This window comes from Labrus bergylta, chromosome 11 (assembly GCF_963930695.1).
Source record: "Labrus bergylta chromosome 11, fLabBer1.1, whole genome shotgun sequence".
NCBI lineage: Eukaryota > Metazoa > Chordata > Actinopteri > Labriformes > Labridae > Labrus > Labrus bergylta.
The window spans coordinates 23,922,070-23,947,018 of record NC_089205.1 but is presented as its reverse complement, the minus strand read 5'-3'; the positions used below and the strand labels follow the sequence as shown (position 1 = coordinate 23,947,018).

Sequence of the window (24,949 nt, the reverse complement as noted above, 5' to 3'; positions counted from 1 at the left end):
GTCAATGTTTTTTTGTGCTTGTTATCAGTAACATCCAGGCTAACTGTGAACACGTGAATCGATTAGGGTTTTTTGTCTATGAAATACGTTTGCAAAATAGTGGTAGAGAGGCTTGCATGCCTTTTGTTTTTATCTCCAAATATCTCTTGGCAACTTACCGTCTCATCTATTCTTGGTCTCAAAACAAAGCTTGGCGTTGTCAGCCTCTGTCTTTGAACAGTCAATGTCTGTCTATTAATGAGTGCTTGTCAACAGCTAAAGAGGCAATAGCAGCTGATGAATGCAGCCTCGGGATTACTGCCTCTCCTCGGGACAGACGGGAAATTACAATCTGCATCAAGCACCAGAGGGGAACAGGGGATGCTTTAATTAAAACAAAGCTAGCCTAATGGTGTGTAAAATGGCACATAATCTACACACAATAGCAAGGGTGTTTTTCAATTATTACGGAAAGTGGAATTTAAATGTGAATGTGGGTGGAGACCGCTGATCCTACTGAGTCAGTCATGTGAGACGTTGTTCACGGCAAGACTTGTCAGCAATCCAGGCACTTGGGTTGATGTTCTGGTCAGTGGGAAGGGATGCTCGGTCAATCAGGAGTGTGCCGGACAGGCTCCAATGCTCTAATGACACTCCATTCCCTCCTTAATGCTACAGAGGGATCTGTCACTGACCTGCAGCGTTGCCACATAACACAGACAAACGATGCTGCTAAGTCACTTGCTCTTTCAACGTGCAGAATGGCGCACAATCCTGATGAGCTATACTTCATTAACCTTGCTCCTCTCTTAGGAGTGTCACTGCAACACATTTAGCCACTCAAATTATATATGTCCTCGTTTATAATAATGTTTTGCTGAAAATGCTGCATATGTCTTTCTCTGCAATGTTAAAGGTTGCTCTGCCATGCCATGAAGGACCACATAGTTCGTGTTGCCAATGAGGCTGAGTTCATCCTAAACAGACAGCGAGCCGAGGACGTCCACAAACATGCAGAGTTTGAGGTATACGTGTTCCCTCATGTTGTTCCCTCATGTTGTTCCCTCATGTTGTTCCCTCATGTTGTTCCCTCATGTTGTTCCCTCATGTTGTTCCCTCATGTTGTTCCCTTATGTTGTTCCCTCATGTTGTTCCCTCATGTTGTTCCCTCACGTTGTTCCCTCATGTTGTGCCCTCATGTTGTGCCCTCACGTTGTTCCCTCATGTTGTTCCCTCATGTTGAGCATCTGAAATTAAATGAATCAGTAGAAGCATAGAGGTAACTCACATAGAAATAATTGTTCAAAGGATAGTGTGATCTACAACATATAACACACCAGCAGACTGGGGTGCAGCGTCTTCCACCAGGCCGTCAGACTTCTGAATAAATAACAAATATTTAACTTCTGATGTACTTTTTTATTTTGCGTTTTTATTCCCATATTTAATGCTGCTTTATCTGTTCCGGTTTGGATTTTACTTTATTATATTGTAAAGGTATTTTTATATTTTAAACAGAGCCTATACCTTCCAAATATTTGTCACACATTCGGAGTGACAGACATCTTGAATCTGTGGCTGTTCAATGCTACTCTAAATTTAAAAGTTACAATCATTGGTGAAAACAGAATACCTTTCAGTCTTCTAATGAACTCGAAACAAATCCTATTAGAATAAAAACGGCATTGAACTGCTCAGTAATCGTGTCCCTCTGAGGATTAACTCCTCGACCTTACAACTTCTATAAAATCATTTAATTATGGTGGGAAAGGGAAAAAGGAGCAAAATTAATTTAGAGAGACTCTATTAAGCCCATCCACATCAAACTATGACTATTTCCGACATGTAAGGAAAGGCTAACACGGTTTAAGGCATTTCTGAAAATAATTTTTCTGCTTTTAATTTCTCTTAGACACAAAAAGGTTGTGGCCCTTGTCACTTAAAAAGCAAACAGGATATTTTTTTTAACGCTAAAGAGTTTCAAAGCAATCAGAAGAGCTGAGTTATTCTAAACATCAGAAGACGTACTGTATGTGTGTGTTTGTAATCACACACACCTACCCTCAGACACACACTCTACTTCCACCACCTCTGTTAGCAGCTTGTACATGTGAGGAGTGATGAGTTTCTTATCTGGAAAAAGCAGCCATCCTCAAACAGCTGCTTGATATACAGTTCTTGAGGATCCTTGACCTGCTAGATAAACTGGAAGAGACGGCTAGATACGCAATGTCAGGAGAAGGGGGAAGTGTACCTGGCCCCATCCGTTCTGTCTGCCAACTCCAGACAGCCTACACTTTTCATCCAGCTCTGACGTTACTTTATTACCCACTCTCTAAGATTGAAGATTCAGGACGCAGATAAGACATTTTTACAATTAAGTTGGTGTCAGGGCGACGCGTCATATGCTTTAAAGTGATAAATAACGTTTGATATTTGTCACAGCATCACGTGGAAATGTAAGCTGACAAGCAGAGATTGAGTTATCTGCCTTATGAAGAATATGTTGAAGTATAATATCTGACAGAATTTAAATTTGAAGCAGGAAATTCAATTAACTCCTAGCTCTTCTGTTAGCAAATTAGATTTTGAATATTAGCAAGAGTTCCCCTGGGGTGGCAGAGTAAGACAATCTTGTTTTAGAGGCAGAGATAGAGTCAGACATGCTCCTTTCGATTACTTTAGTCACCTGAAACCCTCGGATAGTTTATCTGTAGAAATTAGGTAATCTGATTAAGCTGTTTAGTTTATACAATGTATTTTTATAGATCAGATACAAAATGTATTTTATTCGGACACTTAAATAACAGACATGATGTAATGTTTGTATCTGTTCTTTAAGTTACAGAAGGTTTTTGTTCCTTTATGGTGTACTTGGTTTTGGAAAATTTCCTCCCGTCAGCATTTTACATCATTCTATACCCGGGGACCATAACAAATCCTTTGATTTAATGACAGTGCAGGTTTGTTAACCTTGGCAGTTTATATTCTTTGTGGATCTGTTAGAGTATTTTCCCTTTCTCCTCTAATAGCACCATCCAAGGCTACCTAGCAGGGAGCCTCATCTGTCCGCAGTTAGGGAATGGACTGCCTTTATGTGCTCGCCATGATTTACTACTCTCCTCCGAGGGAGCAGAAATATATCTCTCAGCTGTCCACTAATATCTTTATGCACTCAAGTGTGTTGAATGAAGCCATAACATTCTTCAGTGTGACAAATGCCCCATTAAAGGGTATATATTATTCCGGCTTTATTCAAGTCAAACACCCTCACATGCTATTAGCAGAATGTAAGACATCATATTTGGCAGTGGATGCTGTACAGAAAGCAATACATGAACAATGACATTAACATTGTTTTTTTTTTCTGTTTTTAATTAGTCCAACTGTGCCCAATATGGCGCTGACAGAAAAGAGGAAGAGAAGATGTGCGACCACCTGATAAGTGCTGCGAAACACAGAGACCATGTGACGGCTAACCAGCTAAGGCAGAAAATAGTCAACATCCTCACCAACAAGCACGGAGCCTGGGGGACACTGGCCCAGAGGTAAGCCCTCTCACAAGTTCCCCTTCAGACTACCATGGGTCATGTTAAGAATTCAACATCAACCTTAGCTGCCTTAGGTTCGACCTGAAGTTACCTGTACACAAACTCTGCAGTGATGGGATTGGACCACCAGCTAATGTGATTTTCCCAGGGTCAGCTATCGGGTCAGCAAACGCAATTACAGTGTGGAGCGGCTGAAACCCCTGGGGACAGCTGATTGGCCAGTCGTCCAACAGACTGGGATAGAGGAATGGGAAGAAGGGGGTTGGGGGTGTTTCTGTGGTGTTGTCCAGGCATTCATTGACCCTCTCAGAAACACAGTCCAGCACCTGGTGGTAGTTGCAGGCTTCCCCATGGGCCCTGTTAAAATAACCGCCAGTTCTCCCGCCCTGCCTCCCACCCCTCGCCTGCAACCACATGCTCCCACAGGTACAGACTGGAGTGGCAAGATCAAGAGCTAGTTCTATCAGACAAACAGAGGTGTTACAGTGTACCGTTTATATTTTGTAGTCCACTAGGATCTAAGAGTATGACAATATATCTTTGGGAACAGCCTACATGCAATTTTTATAAAGACGGTATTGGGAAGATTTAGTTGCTGCCTGCAGGTTAGCTGTATTGGGCGTTATGTTGACTCTCACAATGGTTTGTCGGGGGGGGGGGAACCACCAGTTTAATAAAATATTCACCCAACCATATACCAGAGTAAATTGTGCCTTGAGCTGTAATCTACAGGATGACTCACATGTGAGAATTTGCCAAAACAAATGCAGCCACTTTGCAATAACAGTAGCTTGTTTTATTTTATTCAATCTTTAAAACAGATTGCAGATGTTTGACCTTCATAAAATTAGATTTGTTTTGTTTAAAGATGTCAATTAAGATATACAAACTGATATTTTTCATATGAACGGTAGCTGTAAATTTTCTAGAAGATGTCATTTAGTTGGATGCATAATCCAAAAACTGAACGTACACAAATTATATTAGATATCTTGTCAAATGAATATTTTGGCCGTGACTGAAAAGGTTACAGTGTTCCAACTAAAATTTTCATATAACTGACTGAACCTTAGAAGAAGTACCCGTGACAAAATCTATTGGATAAATTCTGGGCTCTTGTTCAAATATTTATGGAGCCCCTCTCAGAGGCAAAGCATTAGCATTGAAACAAAAGGTTATTGAGCGTGGGCGCATTGTAAATGATACGGCAAAACTTCCAACAAATTCAAATTTAATGGTAACCTGCTGGTGAAGAAAAATGATGCAATATGCTCAGCAGCTCAAGGCAGTGTTGCAGTTCAGCAGCTTAGTCTTATTCAATGCTACATTAACTTTCCCATTTATGCTGCTCTTGTAAAATATAAAGCCCTCAAGCATTTGGAGGTGGCTGTCTGTTACGTCTGCACATGTGTGTTGTGTGTGTGTGTGTGTGTGTGTGTGAGGAAAACAGAGAGACTTTGGTTGTTAATGTTTGTTTTTCAACCTCGTGCTCAGAAATTGCTTTGCCTTTTTTAGTCCTAAATTGTGCCTGGAGACATGCCAAAAGATATTGATCATTTGAGCAGAATATATTATAAACAAAAAACAGACCTAGGCATACAGGAGACACAGAAAAGAGTTGAACTTGTGTTTTATTTTCCTCTACCAGTGTGATTTTGCAACTGGACTGATGAGTCCATCAGGCCTTTCTTTAGGTGCAGATTATCCATTACTCCATTTTGAGCGTTTGTTCTCATTGTGGCAAACTAAATCAAATATTGTGGTGCAGCACATACGACACCCAAAACAATCTGTGCAAGGCTTTCAAACAGCTGCTCTGCACTCATGTGATCTGAGTAAGGCATAAGCAGATCGGAGCCTACGTTGCCCTATTAGATCATATGCTTGCTTGATGATGAATGTCCCCCTGTATAGAGTCGGCATAGGAAAATCAATAATCCTCAAATTGAAACAGTATAGGGTAGTATTGATCCACCGTTCTAAATCAAAATGAGGAGGCTTTGATACATCTCTCCAAGACAGCTCCCTGCCCAGTAATGACACACTATCAATTTTAGCTTTACACTGATAAATCAAGTTGAAAATTGGATGTCAGACTTTTTTCCGGGGGGAGAGTGATTTTCCCTGCCCTCTGGTCCCCTCTGCTGTTGACCTCTGATCCCTGCCAGTGGATTATAAAGTTCAGCCTCGTCTAGAGTGAAAGTAGATGTCAAGGCAAGGCTGATGAATTCATTGAAGAATAAATGTCTGCTACATTTTCAGCATCGGACTGGTGGCGTTACTATGACCAGCTAATGGTAAATAAAGCAACAATATCACACACATTGAAATAATGTGACTAAACAAACACTTTCTACTGTACCATTAGAATAGTTCATTTGGAAAGTAAGCATGGAAATGTTTAGTTGTTGGTGTTTACGAGTATGTTTTGTTTCTTTATTATAATTTTAAAGGACCATTTAAATTGTTCTGTAGCATCCGACCTGTTTATACTGTAAACAGACATCTTTTTGTTGGTGTTGTGCAGCTCACACTCCGACAATATGGGCATCAGTGAACCTTATTTGTCCTCATTCTACACAGAAAATGTGCTGCACTTCCTCAGTACTAATGGTTAAAGAGATGTAACCGGAGCTGAAGGACACAAACTTTCTTTTGTTCCCATGCTGGTGTACATGTTCACATCATCCGCAGCATCACTGACAGGTGACGGAGGAGCCTCCCTTGGCCTCCACAGCAGACCTTAACCTTACCTGACTGCTCTATTGATTGTCAACATTTCTTCTGTATAATTACTTTTTTTGTAGCAGAGGAGAGAAAGGAAAATGGCGGCGTATATTGATCTGTGGCAAGGTGGTGAAACAGCCGTTTCCCTTGACTAACAGTGAGTTTCATCTCTCACACTTGATGAATGGTAACAATCTCCCTGTGGATAATAACTTTGTGATGGAATGAACCTTTTTACTCCCGATGTGCCTGGAGTATTTTGGTCCCGCCTGAAAGGGTTATCAATTCTAATAGAAGTCTGCTAACACAAACGGGGGAGGACCTTCAGGAGGGCCGTACAGCCTCAGAGGGTTCAAGATCTCATGACCCCTGTGGAGCAGAAAGAAAGGGCAAGGTCTCAGGTTGAGCCTGACTGTGTAAACGAAATCAGGCCAACAATATAATATACATTATAGAAAGTGTTTATATTTTAGACTTCCTAACAAAATATGCATCTTCTTTATTTAGTCTTTTCTCCAAAACTAACTTCTGTGTTAATTTTGCTAGAAAAAGGAAAAGAATCCCCCCCCCCCCCCCCCCCAAAAAAAAAAAAAGCCTTTCTGCCCGCAGTTATTTTATTCTATTAGATCATCAAAAGCTTATTTGGTCTGGACGAGCATACGATGTTTTCTTATCAACCCAGTGTCTTGACAGGGTTAAAATGCAGCTAATTTTTAAAACAGCTTGCAAATGAAAATGTTTTTATTTTTCAATAATTAAATCTTCTTTAAAACATGATGCTGCTTTGTTCTTGCAAGCCGATACACTCCACGCTTGTATTTGTTCATGACCTTCACTGGGCACTCTTCCCTTGGGGCACTCTTAACCTTGCACACTGTGCTAATTATCTCTGGAAAGAGGCCCATTCACACAATCATCAATTTCATCGGGTGTTGAAATTGAGCTGGGCATCGCCTGGCTGTGCCCCATTTCCGATGAAAGATGGGGATCCACAAAGCTGGCGATCCAAGGGAGTTCACCTACAGTACAGTACGGCTCCTCATCCCTCGACTGAGCGTGTATACGTCTGTCTTCATTACACCAGATGACCTGGAGTAAATCTTGTTGCTGCTATGTTGTTTCCCTTTCGTCTTTGTCCAATACTCTTTGCGCAGTCTGTCTACTCTCTGTTAATCTACAAAAGAAAAGTCATTCCCAATAACTGGAAGCATGCTGATCTTAGCTTGGTGTCCTCGCGCCTGCATCGCTGTTGAGTGTAGTGATGATAAGAAATGGCGGCATGAAAGAGATGAAAGTCTTATGTAACATTAGCAGCCTTCTATGATAATCTGATCATGATGGTGACCGTTCAGTTTGCATGCGCAAACTTGATGTGTTTTTATAGAGGAAATCATTGTGATGTGTTTTTTTTCTTAGTTTATAGGTTACTTTGAAATCAGTGGGCTGAGAAATGCTCATCGCCATATGGCTGCCAGTCACTGCTTCTTTTCACTCTTTTTTTTCAGCCCAGCAGCAGTAGTGTGTGAGGAAATGAGGCATAGAAATGCTTAAACCATTACACTGATTTAAAAACAAGATTGTAGCATTTTTTTTATAATATTTTATTTGTACTGCAGAACGGGTATTATGTTGTGTGGAATCCCAATAATGACAGATCCACAACCAGATCAAACCAGTAATGTTTGTCAGTCAAATAAGAGATTTTTTTTATTTTAATTTCTGGACTGAATAAGGTACCCCATTCTGCTCAATCACTATATTTTAGCTGAAATATAATGTGTAGGTAACCAGCGGAGTACAGTTAACCTATGTTTCACAATTTATTTTACTTGCATCCTTACTTTAAATCCAGAGACATTTGCATCTCAAACTAATTCCTCGTGGACTTGGTTACTCTTAGAGAGATCCTCGTAGGACAACTGGAAAAAAGAAAGAAAAGACCAATTGTCCTCGAAGTTTCACTAAAAACTGACATGTGTTCAGTGTCCGTGTGTGTGCGTGTGTGTGCGTGTGTGTGCGTGTGTGTGTGTGTGATGGAAACCAGTCACTGCGCCTCTGAATAGAATTGTCACTGATTACTGGCATTTATTATAATTACCCCCTACTCATGTCACCAATAGAATCTTTTAAAAGGAGAATAATGGTGTTTTATTGAATCAGCATGCCCCTGTCCTTCCTCCTGACCGCCTCACACATGCATATTCTCTGAGCATAAATAGAATAAAAAGGAAATCTTGAACCATGAGATTCTCATCTGTCTGCAGTCTGGCCCTTTGTGTTGTAGTGATTCTGGTTAGAGTGAGTTGTCCAAAGCAATCATTGGCTTCATGTTTTTCAGCTGATCATACAGTTTTTATTTTATCAGCCGGTATAATGACACAAGGCATTTGCAGGAATTTGAATTTGTATGGTGGACTCCTAAAGGGTATGTGTATTATAATGTGTTGTTTGCTTGTGGTTGATGTGGTGTGAGCTTTGCTCTCTTACCCACAAATCCCCCTTAATCTGTAAATAGTGCTTTTTAAGTTATTTATTTTACTCAATCACCTCCACTGTTTTCTGAGTTATGAGACAAAATATGAGAAAACAAACGTTGGTATCTGCTGCCCTAATATGACAGAAGCAGTAAGAATACATCACCCTGTAATCCAGTATGAGCCCCTGTCAGCTGACAAAAATATCTCTTTTCTAGAATGATGTTATGGTTTCCTATAAAACTGTTATCAATCCATTTGTTTTTATTTTCTCTCCCATCTTATATTGAATCATGCCTGCCAGCTTTCCCTTTCCTTTTATAAACACAACACATTCCCTGTAGACTGGTGTGTGAGATCTGACGAGTCAAAAGCCTCAACAGTGGCTCCTTGAGGGAAAGGTGCGTTTTAAATACCTATTCAGGAGAGAGGGGAACAGACGAGAGTCGTCCACACATTTATCCTCTTGCACTTAGCAAGTCTGGAGGCATCCATAAATAATGGTGCTCCTGCTTCCTGTAGGTTATCAGTGCAGGAAAATTAGCTTTTAAAATGCGGTTTGAAATCCATTTGGGTGATTGATGGGTGACACGACTAATAAATTTTGCCAGTTTCTAGGAGGCCGGCTCACAGTCATTCTTTATGGCTGTCATGACGCCAGACACATTTGATGTGGAAAATAAGGAGGTCTGGTGTGAACTCTGCTTAATAAAGAAAGCTATTGAATTGACAATTTGTTGTCGTTACACAGACAATACAGACATCCAGCTTTATTTGTTATTATTATTCTGAATAAGGAATAGTTATCAAGGCTGCACCTCTAAGAACAGGGATTCGGTTGTGGGTAATGAAATATACAAAATGGCCAAAACGTGTGCATTTTACAACCTAATCTGAAATAACCATAAGGTTTTGAGTGAGCTGATTTTAACAGAAAATATATTTTATGATTTGTCCTTATTTGCCGCCATGGTTGTGCTGTTTGGTGGCTAAGTGCCACCTCAGAAATCCCTTACGTAAGAGCTCAGCAGCGCCCAGCTGTAGATCTCCATCAGGAGTTCATTCCTCTTGAGAACTCTGGACCACCCTGAGAGAGGAGGTTCTTCAGCTCAGTACTTTGCCAGGGCCTGAATCCAGTCTCCCATTGTCCATGTAGTCTAGAATATCACAGATCCTAATAAAACAACAGTCCTACATTCAAACTGGAACCATCTGCACAGTACAGAACTAGGGGAATCGCTGGCATCGGACTCATTAATGAGTCATAACTTAGGGTTTTGGTTTGTTGTTCTTTTTGATTGCTGTTCAGATTAATGAAGGTATTTTGGCTTAAACTGAGGTTTTTACTCAAAGGAGCGCCCTTGAGCAGACCAAATAAAATGCATCACATGCAGCTAATACTGTTGTAAGGAAATCTTCAAAGTGGCGGATTTATCCCCCACCGGCATCTGCTGTCGATTTGCTCTAAGAATTAGGGGGCATAATCTTCAACAGTAATCGCCCAGTTCCCTACAGTGGATTTACATTTTTCACACTGTGTAATCTTGCATTTACAATATCATTTACGTGGGTTTCTCCATTCAACCCTCTGACATCTCTCTTTTACTCCGTTAAGCTTTTGAGGAGATTGACAGGGGACAAGCTCAAGGCGTTCAGTGTTGCTTTGCATACAGCGGCGCATGATACTTTGTCCATACAATGTGTGCATAGTTGCATGAACACACACACACACACACACACACACACATACACAAGCTCGATTTTGATTGATACTTAACTGAAACTGAGCTCGTGTTGCTGTCAGAGCTCAGCTAAGTCTCCTGAGCCTCTTGATTTTCTGACATTTGTAGATATTATATTCGCGGTGCAGGCTTGCAGTATTTTGTGATGTGATCCCCTGTAACACTTTAATCTGTTTAGACTGCTTCAGTACTGTGGCAGTGAAGAGGCAGAAATCATACAACGTTATAGACGGCTGGCTGCCAAGGTCTGACTGTGTCTTCATGCACTGATAAACCTCTTCTTTGAATTTGATCACACAGTATCAGGTAGAGTGGTAGTGTTTTACATTAAGAAGAAAACGTCTACATTTGTTTAGAGAATAGGGAGAACTGTTCTACTGCATGCACCTTTTTTGTGATTAATAGAAATTACTCTCCATATGATTTAAAACTGTGTTTGTAATGGAGAGTTATCTTACAATCCATGCATTCTTAACCTTAACCTTAAAAATGCCAGGCTAATGTCAATGTTTATCTATTAATTTATTAATTTATTTTGAACATCCCTTGTCTTTAAAGTGACAGATGCTTCTGTGTTGCTGATGAGGGGGGGGACATGATAATATATAAAGTGACACAAGTGTAAAGTGTCCAGTGTCATCAAATCTCACATTATTGGCCGCTGAACATCACGTCCTGAGTCTGCACTAGTTTTGCATGTGTCACTCTACCTTCTTTACATTGGGTTAAATTGAAGCCTCTTTGGCTGCATTTCCCTCTCTGAAGGAAACACACGGCTTTGAAATAGCTCCAGCTAGTGCACAGTTGGAACTGCAGCACTTAGTAACCCAATGCTAGCTCTGGTGCTTAATGGTTTGCATTAGCTGCCAGCAATAAAATTATCCCAGGTCCTCACTAATGTTGGTATAATCATTTACAAAGATGGTTACCACATGCTGGAACTGTTTTCTTCTCTTTCTCTTTTTTTTACGACCCTAATTCGCTGTTATTAATAATGAATAAAAATGCAATTTCTGTCGGGTTGCTCGAGGGCTCTGGGAATCATTTCAATGAATATTTCAGCACATTATTTTAATCATGGCTCCACATATGCAGGGAGGGGGCTTGTTTTATAGGCTCATGCCTCAACCGCCCCAAGACCCCGATCATTAAACCCCACGCTGTCTGCGTTGAGGTTCCTACCTTTGATTTACAAGTCTTGTTAAAAAACATTGTAAAGAAGGAGGCAAGCTGTGCCATTTATACTTGTAATTTGATGCTGTATTTGTTAATGGGAGTGCCTGTGATTTATGTGTGCAGCGGCTGCTGCTGCTGCTGCTCCCTGCTGTTCTGATGCTATAGGCTTTAGCTGTGCTAACATTAGTGGACGTCTGCAGAGCATGCCACTAGTCAGCCTCATAAAACTGCTATCTGTAGCCTGATTTTTCTCCTCAAGATGTTTTCCTCTGATAAGGAACTGGCTTCTGTAATCAGAGCGTTACTGAGCTGCATTTGCTCCATCTAACCTACCTTGCCCATTTGTCTCTCTCACAGTCAGCTGCACGACTTCTGGCGTCTTGACTACTGGGAAGATGACCTGCGTCGGAGGCGGAGATTTGTCAGAAATCCGTATGGCTCCACCCACTTAGATGTCACATGCAAATCACTGCAGGAGTATGGTGAGTTGTGCATTTCTTTGTTGAATCAGGGTAATTTTACACCAATTAAAGTTTAATGGCATCAACACTAAATATAGACTATTGATGTGTAAAGCTTTTAGAGAACACATTAAAAGGGCACGATAGTTAGCAGAGACTTGTCCGTTTAATTTAGCAAAGTGATTAGGAAAAGTTAAGTGTCACTTTTATAGTTAACATGTTTATGAGTCAAGTATATTGAACATGACACAACCATTTTATTGCACTTTTTTATTTCTATTACAGCACATAACCAAGAACAAATTGGATCTCTGCTTTTATTATTTCTTCTCTCTTACTGGAACTTTTCTTATTGACCCTGCCCGTCTTGTGGTGTTGCCCACCACTCTGTGAAATTTGTCTTATGCCATGAAACAGCAACTCTTAAAGGAAGGCTGCTCAGAACTCTTAAAACCCTTGGGCCCTTCTGTCCCGCATGTAATTGAATAGCAGTGGAAAAGTTTTAACAGCGCAAGAGTCCTTCTATTGATTCTGAAATTAATGGAGTAAGCGCCTTTTAACTTCATAGAAAATAAAAATCAGGCAATGCATTATGATCAGCAACTCATACATGATGATCACAGTGTTCTGACCTCTTGCTATCTCAGTGTTGAACGACTGTAGCCAAACCATTGGCAGGGTTTAGCATGTCATCTGGCTGCTTTCAGCTCTGGCTCTGCCACGGCTGCTGCATGAAGACCATGGCTGCTCTGTAGATAAACACATGCCAGCTGCTGCCTCAGCTGCAGGTGGCCTATATGAGACACACATGCTGTAATTGCACCGTCTGCTTTATAGTTTGTGTGGGTTCCATTATTTTAGTCATGAGCTAATTTTGTTTTATAACAACTTGGAATTGCATCAACACTACCTACTAGCACAGCGCTTTTCGCAAGGGGGAGCGGGGGGGACTTTGAGGGAAGAGGGTGGGGAAATGGAACAGAGATAAAAATCAACTAATAACTTAACTTGCAATGATAATGTTTTAATTTTTCTTTTTAGATGTTATTAATCACTGCATATCAAAATCTGTTATTTTTTTATACCAATCTTTTAATTAAAAACAATGACATAGAAATCTATCCAATCCATTTATTGAATTGAATGAATTACAAGATTATTTTTAATAATGTTATCTGGAAGTCCTTTGCATGGATATGTTGGGGGACCCTTTTACTATCACACCTGTAAATCTAATTTAAATACAATTCTCCTGCAGGATAGTTCACCTGCTAACAACTTAATTAATGGCTAGGCAAGGTGAGTCATGTTTATTTGTAAAGCACATTACAACAACAACCCAATATACAGGGCTTCACACAAGGCCTTAAAGGCAACAATACTAAGGGAACAAAAGACACACAATATAAGAGAGCATTTAAGTATTATTAAAACTAGCTATTAAAAAAGCCAAGAGAAAAATTTAAGTTTAAGTCAGCATAATAAGCTTTTGCTCCAGCATACTGTACACCATCCTTTACTATGCCCTTACATCTTTTATGTTTCTTTAAGACCAAACAGAGATCCATTCAATTCAATTCAAAACAATACAAAAACACCACAACACCTCTGAGGGAGCTTCAGGGCTTGTGCAGGCCACACATAGTCTTATAATTTATAAAGTAGTGCATTATGCTATGCAAGACTTTGACTTTCCTTTTTGTCCTTTAAAAGCCGAATGCCACCAAGTGTTATGAGCCTTGAGGACCCCAAAGTTACTTGTTTGTGAACTTTTTTGTTGTTGAAACTTATAAGTTGTTGCAGCAAAGTGCAAATGCTGCTTGTTCATCATTGGAGATTGTCTTTTGAAATGTTGTTACATTTCCTGCAGATAAACGCGGGAGAGGGTTTTAATGGAAGCAGTTAAAGGCAAATTCATCCATACCCATTAATGTATCTACTTCTCCTTTAGTGACTGATGTCCTCACAACAAACATACAAATACCTATTTTGTTTTTTTTCCCCCGATCACTAGACTATTCTTTAAAACCATTTTTTTGTTTGACATTAATACCCCTGTGTAGTTGAGTGAAGACTTGGTGAAGTCCTGCTGGCATGCGGTGGTTTTAATGAGCGGAATAATGTATAAACTTGTCAAGTGAAAGGGATCGCCTGCGGTCGGATGGCCCTCTTGCTCTCCTCGAGAGGTGAGCTGCACTTTCAGGCTTTTTCTAGCGGGCTTTGATGTGGTTGCACAGCGGAGGCCAGGTTTTGTTTTGAGTTAAAATGAGAAGGATCTTTTGTTCTTTTGCAGAGCTTCAATAGCTTTCGTTGGCAGTGAGAGTTGGCAGTTTTTGTTTTAAATGTGCAATGACAGTTTTTCTTTCTGTAATGAATATTCTCCTCCAATTAGCATGGTATTAAAGATAGAAGAAACTCACCAGGTCTTTAGCAGATTACTCCAACACATAGGCACAGAGGTTAGAAATCTATTAGTAATATCATTCAGACTGGAGGTGTGACAGGAACTCTATAGAACTTTTGTTGTAGGTTGCCGGCTGCATAGGCTCCAGGGTGTGAGACTTGTTTGAGTTGGCCCTGGAGAGTCATGATTAAAGCTTTAAAAGCTACAGTACGTCTATATCGGAGAACCAGCTAGTTGTCCAAATTGAATACACAGTTTCTGTTTTGACAGCAAGATATGACAATTTATACTCAGCAACCGTCCTGAGTTTGATGAGGGCAAAGTTACACTGTTGTGTTCACAATAAGTGTCAGTCTGAGGAGCTCACTGGGGAGATATGAAAGTGAAAAGGAAAGTTTTTTCTTCTTCTCAGGAACCCTTTAGTGAGTGAGTGGCCCGCGTTGTTCTTGACAGCATCCAACACGCTCGCAATTATCTTCAGTGAAATACATATGTATATACAAACATAGCTTTTTTTTTAAAGATTAAACTGATATTTTTATTTATTTTTTTAAATGGAGATGTTTAAATTTGACCTTTAAAAAAAGACATAATTCAATGCTTTCCCAACAATGATCATTTGCACAGTTGAAACAGTTCCCTTCGATCATACTCCTAACTTTCTTCCTATAAGAATGCATTTCTAAGGGAAACGTTTTACGACAAGTTGATTTATTGGCAAAACCAGTGCATCATGTGTTTTACCTTTTTAATCACTTTTTTTTTTGCAATGTGTGTGTCTGTGTGTGAGCGTGAACACATTCATGAAGGTGTGTGATGCGAGGTTAAACTCTGCTTCATTGTCTATTAGCAGCATTGACAGCTTAGCCAGCACATTGTGTCTCTGCCCTGTGCCTGTAATAACCTGCCCTGTTACAGCCAGCCACGGCCCAGCATCAGAGTATATTGTTAGGTGATTGGAATTGGGCAAGCATGAAATGGAAGTCACGTTAATATTGATCCAAGTGTTTAACGGGGTGTTTTACCTCCGGGTGTCCTTGCTGTCTCATTTTCAGGTGAGCAGCTTCTCTCTGAGCTGATTGCCCCCGGCCCAGATCTTTACAGCTCTCTACTGCAGCAGAGGCACCGGCCTCATGATGGGAATTTAACCCTCTCCTGCTTTGTAGCACAAATAAAAGGACTGTAGTGCATTTACTAACATGCAAATCCTCAGGTCCAGTTGTGAGTAATATCAGACATTGGTGTTAATGTTTTGATCTCCAGAATGTGAGGTTGTTTGTAACCTCTGGCAGCACAGTAGACACGCACCACACATCCCAGGAATATTGAGTAAAGATCATGCAAAGAGGAAGCGTCTGCAGCGTATAAACTCCCCTACATCAAAGTGATAATATTTACTTTTACAGTCTCAAAACACATACACTGCAGAAAGGATGGCTTGCATCACAGGAAGTATGAAACTGTCATTTTTACGCCTCATTTCATCTGTCAGTGCAGAGTAAATAAAAGTGAAGAGGCAGAGGACAGAATTGCTTTGCCGTAGAAGTAATGCAATCCTATGGACTGCACTTTTTCTCTGCTTGTGGAATGTGGAGCCCGTGGAGAGGGAGTGTAGGAGGGCAGGATCGGAAACAGATAGAGTCTGGGAAACGGAAGAGATATATTTACAACATTCTATAGCGCTTACGTTATATGGACATTTGAATGACTGCACAAAACACTGATTTACATTTTAAGATAGTAAAGTAAATAAGCTATGCAACTGAGGCTTATACTTGTGCGAATTATCTTCAAAGATCTGACAGAACGAGACATAAAACAGAATAATTTCTGCAAAGGCTCAGGAGTTAAAGCTGTTCTCCCGGAGTCTTTGTTTATAAAGGATTTCAGATAGCCTTGTGTCTTAAGCTGTGTTCAAAATGTTGCCTGTTTTGTTGAATTTCACTGATGTTGAAAAAGAACCCTGCATGTACCCTTTCCCAGCTTTACACACATATTTCTTTGCTGTTCGAACCACTACATGTAAACCTCTAAAACGAGCCACTTGAGTTATTTTGTGTTTTATTTATAGTCGTATATATTGAATTACCTAAAACATTTATGAAACAGCTTTTTTTCTTTCTATAGAGAAGTACCCATACACATTAGTATAAACTTAAGTGAAACATGATGTTCTGGAGTCTTTTTGAGGAGTGGCAGTGAAGCATGTTTGAGCCCGGGTGTACAATACATAGGAGAAAGTCAGAAAAACTCATGCTCGCTCGCTCTACTCGGGCCATAAAAATAAAAAGGCTGCTGCCACAAAAACTCTCCAGCGTTGTTTAAGGCCTTTCACCTCTTATCTATTCCAAACTGAATTGTAAAACTACTGTGCACTGATATTTTCCAAATTGGGACCTTGTATATAAGTTATTATCCACAGTAAAACTTAAACATTGGTGAATATTCTTCATATGAGTTTTTCAAGAATATTTCATCATACCAGAAGTGCAAGATGTCACCCTGCAGTTTTTCCCCCCAACTATAGCTAATTGGTGGAAACCCTTGGAACTGAGGAGCATAGATACTTGACGGTGCTCAGGGGTATCATCCATTGGTTAAAGTGGGCAGGTCTTCACCCAAAAGGGTCACAATAACTTTGCAAGAGAGGACCTGTGAGACCAGTGACATCGGTCTTCTCCTGGCTCTCTGCGTCTGAAGAAATCAAACATGTCAGTGAGCATCATGTGAGCATAATACGACAGCACACAGCATAGACCAAACTCACTCCTCATTATATTGATATGGTTTGTATTTAACATTATTCATGTGTAAGCATCTAATTGGATTAGAAAAAATATTTAACTTTTTACATTTAAAATAGGAAGCTTATTTGAAATGATGCATTTGTATTGCTTCATTTTGGTTGTTTTTATTTTTGTGCATGCTAGACAAAACAATATTTTGACAATGAATGATCCCATTGATCATACGTATAATAACTGCTGTTGATAACAAGGATAATAGAATATAAATGTAGAAAATTAGCCTCAAATAAGAAGTTTAAATATTTGTTGGATGTTTTTGCTTATGTATATTTCCCAGTCTCTTTTCTTTTGAGTCATTTTTTACAAGTTTAATATAAACTCAAGAGGGTCATTTTAGATTGGTCAAGGGTGAACCAATGACAATGTTCCTAATGAGTCTGCATAGACACGACTGCACAGTAAGTCCCTTTAATAGTGACAAATTGTGACCCCTCTTCACAGACGCACTTCCATGTAGCGATGTCTCCGAGTCAACGGGCTCAGCACATTTTCTCCTCCATGTCATAGCTCTTCATTTTCTTCTTATTTATTTCCACATTACTTTTTTGTGAGAACCACATTGCATTGTGGGTAATGCATATCCTTTACCCTGCAGTGTGCCCCCCCCCCCCCCCCCTCCCCCAGAGGAGTTGATGTTGGTCATTGCGTGTAGAAATCAGCATGGTTTATTTGGTCTACTCAACCCAGTACAGTCCTGCCAGTCAGAACATCAGCCTCTCTTCCCTCATTTACTCTGAGCATAATGACGGTTTACAGAATTACAGTTTTAAGTTTCACTCGCGCTGCTTTGATCTCTGACCGCTGGCTGGCTTTTGCCTTTAACATTACACAGAATTCATTTCCGAAAGGCACAGACTTCTTCCCTCCCTCTGATGAAAGCGCTCCAGATATGAGACAGAGCAGGAAGCAGACTTTTTTCTCAGTAGCAGTGTTGACAACAGTCAAATGTGACCTCTTCAAGACAAGGTACATGTTCCTCAGGGGAGGGAGAGGCGAATTAAGAACGGTGCTGAAAGGAAACATGTCAGACGGGTGTCAGCCACCTCCCATTTCTTGATAAGTGTTCTTCCTTTCACACACGGAAACTTCTTCCTCTGCTTATTTCTTACACTGGACTGAAGATAGACAAATTCACATAAGCGTTGTGAGCAGCCGTGTGTCAGGCACATGTTGGAGACGGGCTGATTCAAGCTGAGAAATGTGTTGTGAGACCTCTTTGTTTTGCAGGATGTATGAACACGTCTTTGTCAATGAGCGTGCTCCTCTATAGCCATATGATGAAATCCTGGTGTAAGCAGTCTCCTAATTGTGCTGTCTGTTCAGTCTCACTCTTGTCAAGCCTCCAAAAGCTCCAAAGATATCTCTAATCGAGTATGAGCTCGAGATGTATCCCCCGACTCAGCTGTTGGTCTTTCAAGATACAGATAGTGTTTCATTGTTGACCTTGTCTAAAAATAAAAGCTGAAACACCTCTGATGTTCAACCACGCGAAATGTATTCAGTGAACGGATGTGTACTCTGACATTCTTTCATATGCTGTGGCATCTACATTAGTGAGCATCTCAGATCAGGTTCATCCTGCATGTATTGTGTATTTCATGCAGACATACTCCTTGGTTTAACGCGTTTTAACTATTTGACTTGATGTTTTGCATTTTAATATCCTATAAAGATCTGATTCCTTTGTCTGAACACGAGGACAATATGCACACACTGGATTCAAATGAACCTGTAAGCCTTTAAACAGAAATGTGTTCATGACGCCTGGTTTGAGCAGTTAGAATACATTTTTCACATTAATATTCAATATTGTTTTATTTTTATTTTAAATAACATTAATAATGTTGTCCGGTTTTGTTCTATTGGTGATGTTTTATTTTCTTGTACTCTATTAACTCATTGATTTTCTTTACGTCTTCTATATGTGTCTTTAATGTACTTTATATCGGACATTACATTTCTGCTGAGCCGGCTTGAAATCTTGCACTCAGTCAATGAGTACAACATCCTGAACAGACGTGTATCAAAGGAAACTGCAGTGGTTAGTGGCAGAGTAGGAAATGTGACTTATTAAGTGTATTTTCTTCCACACGTTACTCTTTATAGGCACTGAGGAGGACAAGGGGGTCAAGTGTAAGACGGTCTTCCGCAGTCAGACTGTGGCCAGCCAGAACCCTGAGACAGAGCTGATTCTGGATGGAGACGATGATGCCGTCAGCCTGCTGCAGGAGAAGGAGATGGACAACCTGGGTGGTAAGTCAGCTCACCAGCACCTCCATTAACCCCGAGTCAACATCGCCTCTGCTGGAGCATCAGTCTTTTATCTGTTTTCCTTCTAATAGCTTGTATAGTAACAGTGTACATGATCATAATCAAATAAGGATTTAGATCACTTTATTTCACTCGTACAGCTGAAAGGGGAAAGTTAGAGGTATTTACATATGGATTACTTGTTATTAAAATCATATTTATGTTAGGTATTTGAGATGTTAGTTGTCTCTTTGCTGTTATCTGGACAGGTTTGACAGCTAGGTTTGGTTTTGGTCTGATGAGTGTCCCTCTCTGTTCTGTTTTTGAATCTCTTCAGCGCCCTTCCTTCCTCGTGTGTTTACCTCCAGAGGCAAGTCTTCTAAAGTTAAACTAACACTGGAAAGATGATCAATCCAGAGCTGTCTCAATTCAAATTAAAGATTTACCCACCAATCAGTGATGATGTTAATGTGAAACACTTCCCTTCTAATGCTTAACTTCAGTGACCTAATTCAACTTATCATCTGACCCAGCATTATACCCTGAACGACTTTAGTGACACCATTAAAATGGGTGTAAACTGAGACACTGTGCTCAAGTCATTAAACTGGTATTAAAGTCACTCACAGACTAACAGGCCGTCATTGTTTCATGGCTGCTCTGCTGTCCAATGGCTGATAAATAGTTCAGTACACTTTTAAAGGCTCATGTATTGTTGAGTGGTCTTTGCTAAGATCCTGTGATGACACTGAAAAAAAACTTAAACTAACACACGGACAAACATATCAATCAATAATGTAACGTCATCAAACAACCAATTCTTTGGCGGTTAGAAAAAGTTAATCATACTATAATCATAATATAATAATAATAATAATAATAATAATAATATAATCACACTCTTAAATTCAGGCTTTCTTGTAAATACATTCTCTTTTTTTGGGGAAATCTGAAATCACATAAAAAAATGTCTGACCAGTAACCTTGCATATAAAGAAAATGACAGCTTCATGATCCTGTCTTCAAACTAACCCTAATGCTCCTTAACAATCATTAAAGGGTCATTTACACCAGCTGAGTAAAGACCAATCAAATGTTTGATCTGAAATCTTTTTTTTAATTCTGCATCGTACACCTTTTTAATACTTTGTGTGACACAATTTAGTCTGTAGTGCAATTTACTGCTAAGCTGAAGGTTGGCCCACGAGCCTGTAATTTAACCAGCTTCACACTGTGTGTGTGAGCCAAACTCTTAAGCCAACCCCTGTCTGCTTTTCAAGTAACTGGCATGGCTCTGAAAGGTAAGTTATCCAGAGTTCACTTGAGTTTTGACTGTAGCTCAAATATGCTGCACTGCGTTCTCATCTGTGGAGCCAAATCTTCACTTAACACCTCATACAATACTTTCTGGCTAAAATAAGCAGATTATGTTACAGGTTTTAGTCCTAATTGATGCGTGCTTTTGAGTAAAATATAAAGTAAATACTTAGCCCTGGCAGCTAGCGTCAATTACATAAACATTTCATATATTCCAACGATAATAAAGCAATTGGAGGTTTCTCCTCTATTGGTGAGAAGTCTGAGCCGTTGGTACTGAGTCTTGCTCCAGGGCTGACATGTTGTGCATTTAAAAATGTTTCAGGGACGTCAGATGTTAAGAATGATCTTAATTTCATAGAATTGACCAACTCTAGCTGGGTTGCACTCATGTTGTTCATGACATCACATCAATAATCTTAAACCCTTTTCACACATACGGAAATCTCCTGAAAAACTCCGGAGATTTCCAGGAGGAGCTGTATGTGTGAACGCAACAGCCGAATTTTTTACTCCGATATTACCCGGAGTTTATCCTGCCAGATCCCTAGTATTTTTTCCGCAGATAATCCGGAGGAGCTGATGTCTGAACGCGGCCGAATATACTCCGGAGATTTCAATTTCAGCCAATGAAAAGAGAATGACGTTTATATACAGTGACCGGCTAAAGAGTCTGCATGTGACCACTATGATCTCTGTGCATGTAATTAAACGGCTGCATTATGTTTTCTGTTGGTCAGTATGTTGTTCTCCTCTCTTTTGTGGATGTTGTCATTCCATTGGATTACACATAGCATTGATATAAAGGCAAATATTCTCATTATAACATCGTGTAGCGGACTCTGTTGCTTCAGCCGCTACTTCCGCATTGTTTATTTACGTCACATCTTGCGTCGGGAAATCCCCCCGCGCCCCCCTCCCCTCTGACAGGGAAAGTCCCCCGCTGTGAGGAGCAATATGTGAACGGCTAGTTTGGGAGAATCTCCGGAGAAGTCCTCCTGTAAATATCTAGATATCATCCGGAGTGCATATGTGAAAATGGCTTTATATTGGGACAAGATTCTGCAAATAAAATGATTCACCCTGGCATTGTTGTCCTAAGTAAACCTGTAATATCTTTATAAACCTGTGTGCTTCAGGCTGCACTTTATGCTCACACTAGCAATTGTTTGTGCATATGCGTATTGGAACCAAAGTGCCACTTAAATCAAAAGTACATTTTCATAGCCCTGTGTGTATTCACTAGTTTTCATAGTTTGGAGTATGAGCGGTGAAATCCCCTCTACAGTCCCACAGATGAATCTCAGAGGAGGAGGATAACCCCTCCTCTTTGTCCTGAGGCCAGCAGGCAGCCAAACACTCATGTCTGTCAGATGAACCACACGCTGTACGATCAAAAGGGAATGGAGCGGTCTGAAACAATCGGAATGTATTCTCCTGAGAGAACTAATAACAAAAATGCTCAGATATGTGGATACATTTATGCTAACATGTTTGAAATTATAAACCAAACTTTGAAAGAAGGCATTGATTTTAAAAAAACAAACATTTTTTTTTTTAAAGTGTAGAGATTGTAGAGTTTTTCTTTATGTAAAGTCAAAACTGAGTTCATGTATTTGCCAGTAGGGGAGCTCCCTCACTCACAACACTAGGCTAATGTTTTCACCAGTATGCACTGTCTGTGTTCGGCCAGTATCTAATCTCAGGCATGAACAGCCCTAATGAGAGATCTGGGACCATCTCCTTGTCAACAACTGTGCTCCTCCTGCCAGCCGTTGGGTCAGTGCCGGCTGCCAAAGGGGCGGCGCCTGCACTCAAAGGCCCAGGGAGTTGTGGTTACAGAACCTATGATCAGTTTTGCTCCCCCACAGACATTTGAAATGCTGTCTTTGCTTGCACCGGCATTAAATTAGCCTTTCTTAAGCACGTATTGAAACCAAAATGGAGACAACATGAGATGAGCATGTGAGAGGGAAACAGAGGAGCCAGAGCCTCAACAAGCCTTTCACATGTCACGACAGAGTCTATAGATTTTGACTGTTCGGCTGGCACACAGCAACTAGGTTAGTTTGTCCCACAGTGTGGTTTAGCAGGCACAACCGTTTAGTTTTGCCTTAAAATAGCCTTTGTGATTCTACTTTAGTCCCCACTCACAACACTGATCCCCGGCTGAGTGGGGACATGTTTAGAAAAGAGTCAAACCAGCACAACATGCCTGGATGTGTCATCCAAGATAGAAAATGAGAGGAAGATGAGTGGCTCTGTTTTTTATGTTAAAATGTTTCCTTGTTTTTGGGGGTTTTTTTTCAAAAGTTTACAATTTCTCCCTTGATTTAAACTCATTATATAATTAAAATAGTAGAGAAATAACTCCAACAAATCCCTGGGAAATTGCATTATTGATATTTAACATTTAGGTTTTTCTCAGTGCAAAGGCCTTCTTAAATAAATTATGTAATTTGCAATCCAGGCCGTGTTAAAGTGAAATAACAAAAGATAAATCCAAGCTCTTTAAAAGGTGGAATACATTGGGATTCCTTTAATGACTCAAATGAACAACGAGGCACTGAGGCTCAGAGGCTCAGCATACAGAATGTTACGGCTGCAGCTTAGCATGTGTGTGTACTTGTGTGTAACTAAGTCAATACACGGGCTTGCAAGTGAATAATAGTGATCAGGTGTGTAAGTGACACACTACCACTTGTATTTGTCTTCTCCTGATAAAGAGCATAAAAACACTAGACCTCATCAAACACCACAGTCCAGCTGATAATAATAATAGCGGGTATAAAATGCCCATCTTAGCACTTCTCCCTAACTCCCACTAGAATGAGACTTATTTACTTGGTTATTCTAAGCTTTAGACTGCATATACACCACTCATCCTGTGTAACCTGCCCTTAATTTCATTATTCTCCTGTAAACATTTTAATGCCATATAGCCTAATTATGGAAGCATCCCTGAGGGGATTACAGCCTAATCCTCTTCCTCCCCATGAGCAATGGATGCTGTGGCTTAATGCTGCAGGCATTGTGTCTTTCTCCCTGTGTAACCCTCAAGTACAATGCATGAGCCCTAAAAGTGTTGATTTTAGTGAGAGTGGAATAGGCTTGGACTATAAATACAAACAATTTCTTCATTGTTGCTGATATATTGCCCAAAGGTCAACTGGCATACATATTAAAAACAATCCTGATTTTCCATATTTTCACTTCCTTATGAAATTGAATAGTGTTAATGTTTTAATGAATGAATCCACTAAACGTTATCTAAGATGCAGTAAAACAGGCTAAGGTTACTGCGAGTGTTTACTCTTCATATGAAGCATGTAAACAACGTGTAGCCTGTGTGCTGATAGCATCAGCAGATAGGATCTCCGTTAATGGAGCCGAGCAGCGCAGAGAAAAGATCCGGGGAGGCGCTTTGACTGTGCAGCCTGCAAGAGCGATGAAGGGGCGCTCTGGGAGTTGAGACCGAAATCCACTTGTATTCCTGTAACACTATCGGCCATAATTGGCTCAGGAACGCAGATTAAGATTGATGAGACCTTAAAGTGGCTCTTTGGAGTTTAAGGGATCGATAAATATCCTGATTTGGAGAGCTTTGGTTCGAGAGCAGCAGACAAATGAGAGTAACGGTGCTCCACAGCGACACTGATCTGAGAACATGGAGGATGAATAGAGGAAGAGAAGGAGGGAGGAGGAGACTGAAATAAAGATGTGATCTCTATCAGCTGGCAGAGTCACAAATCCACCTACAAATTCTGCGCAATTGGACTTGAGAAAAAAAATGTAGCTTGATTGTTTCACGTGTGTATTTTTTTTAAGTATTTTTTTTATTTGTGTATTTTTAACTGTCCTTTTAAGGACGCATTGATTATTTAAAATCACATATTACACATGTTCTTTCCATGAACTATGTTGATATGGCTTCTTGGAAGAAAAAAAAAGTATGTTATTGAACCTCATAATAACCCCTTTTTACTTGACGTAATACGTTTACGTAATGATCCAGTCAGATCAGTAAATAAAAACGTGTTTTTATCTGCGCATTTCTGGTT

General features: G+C 40.1%; 1 protein-coding gene across 1 annotated transcript in view; it reads left to right on the top strand.

The window, feature by feature from the left end:
- nbeab (neurobeachin b) overlaps positions 1-24,949 on the top strand; it is a 114,537-nt gene that overhangs the window by 32,020 nt on the left and 57,568 nt on the right. The window contains exons 21-24 of the mRNA XM_065960766.1: positions 896-1,004; positions 3,361-3,527; positions 12,007-12,131; positions 19,428-19,574. Coding sequence (XP_065816838.1) covers positions 896-1,004; positions 3,361-3,527; positions 12,007-12,131; positions 19,428-19,574 — 548 coding nt within the window. The remainder of the gene's footprint in view (positions 1-895; positions 1,005-3,360; positions 3,528-12,006; positions 12,132-19,427; positions 19,575-24,949) is intronic.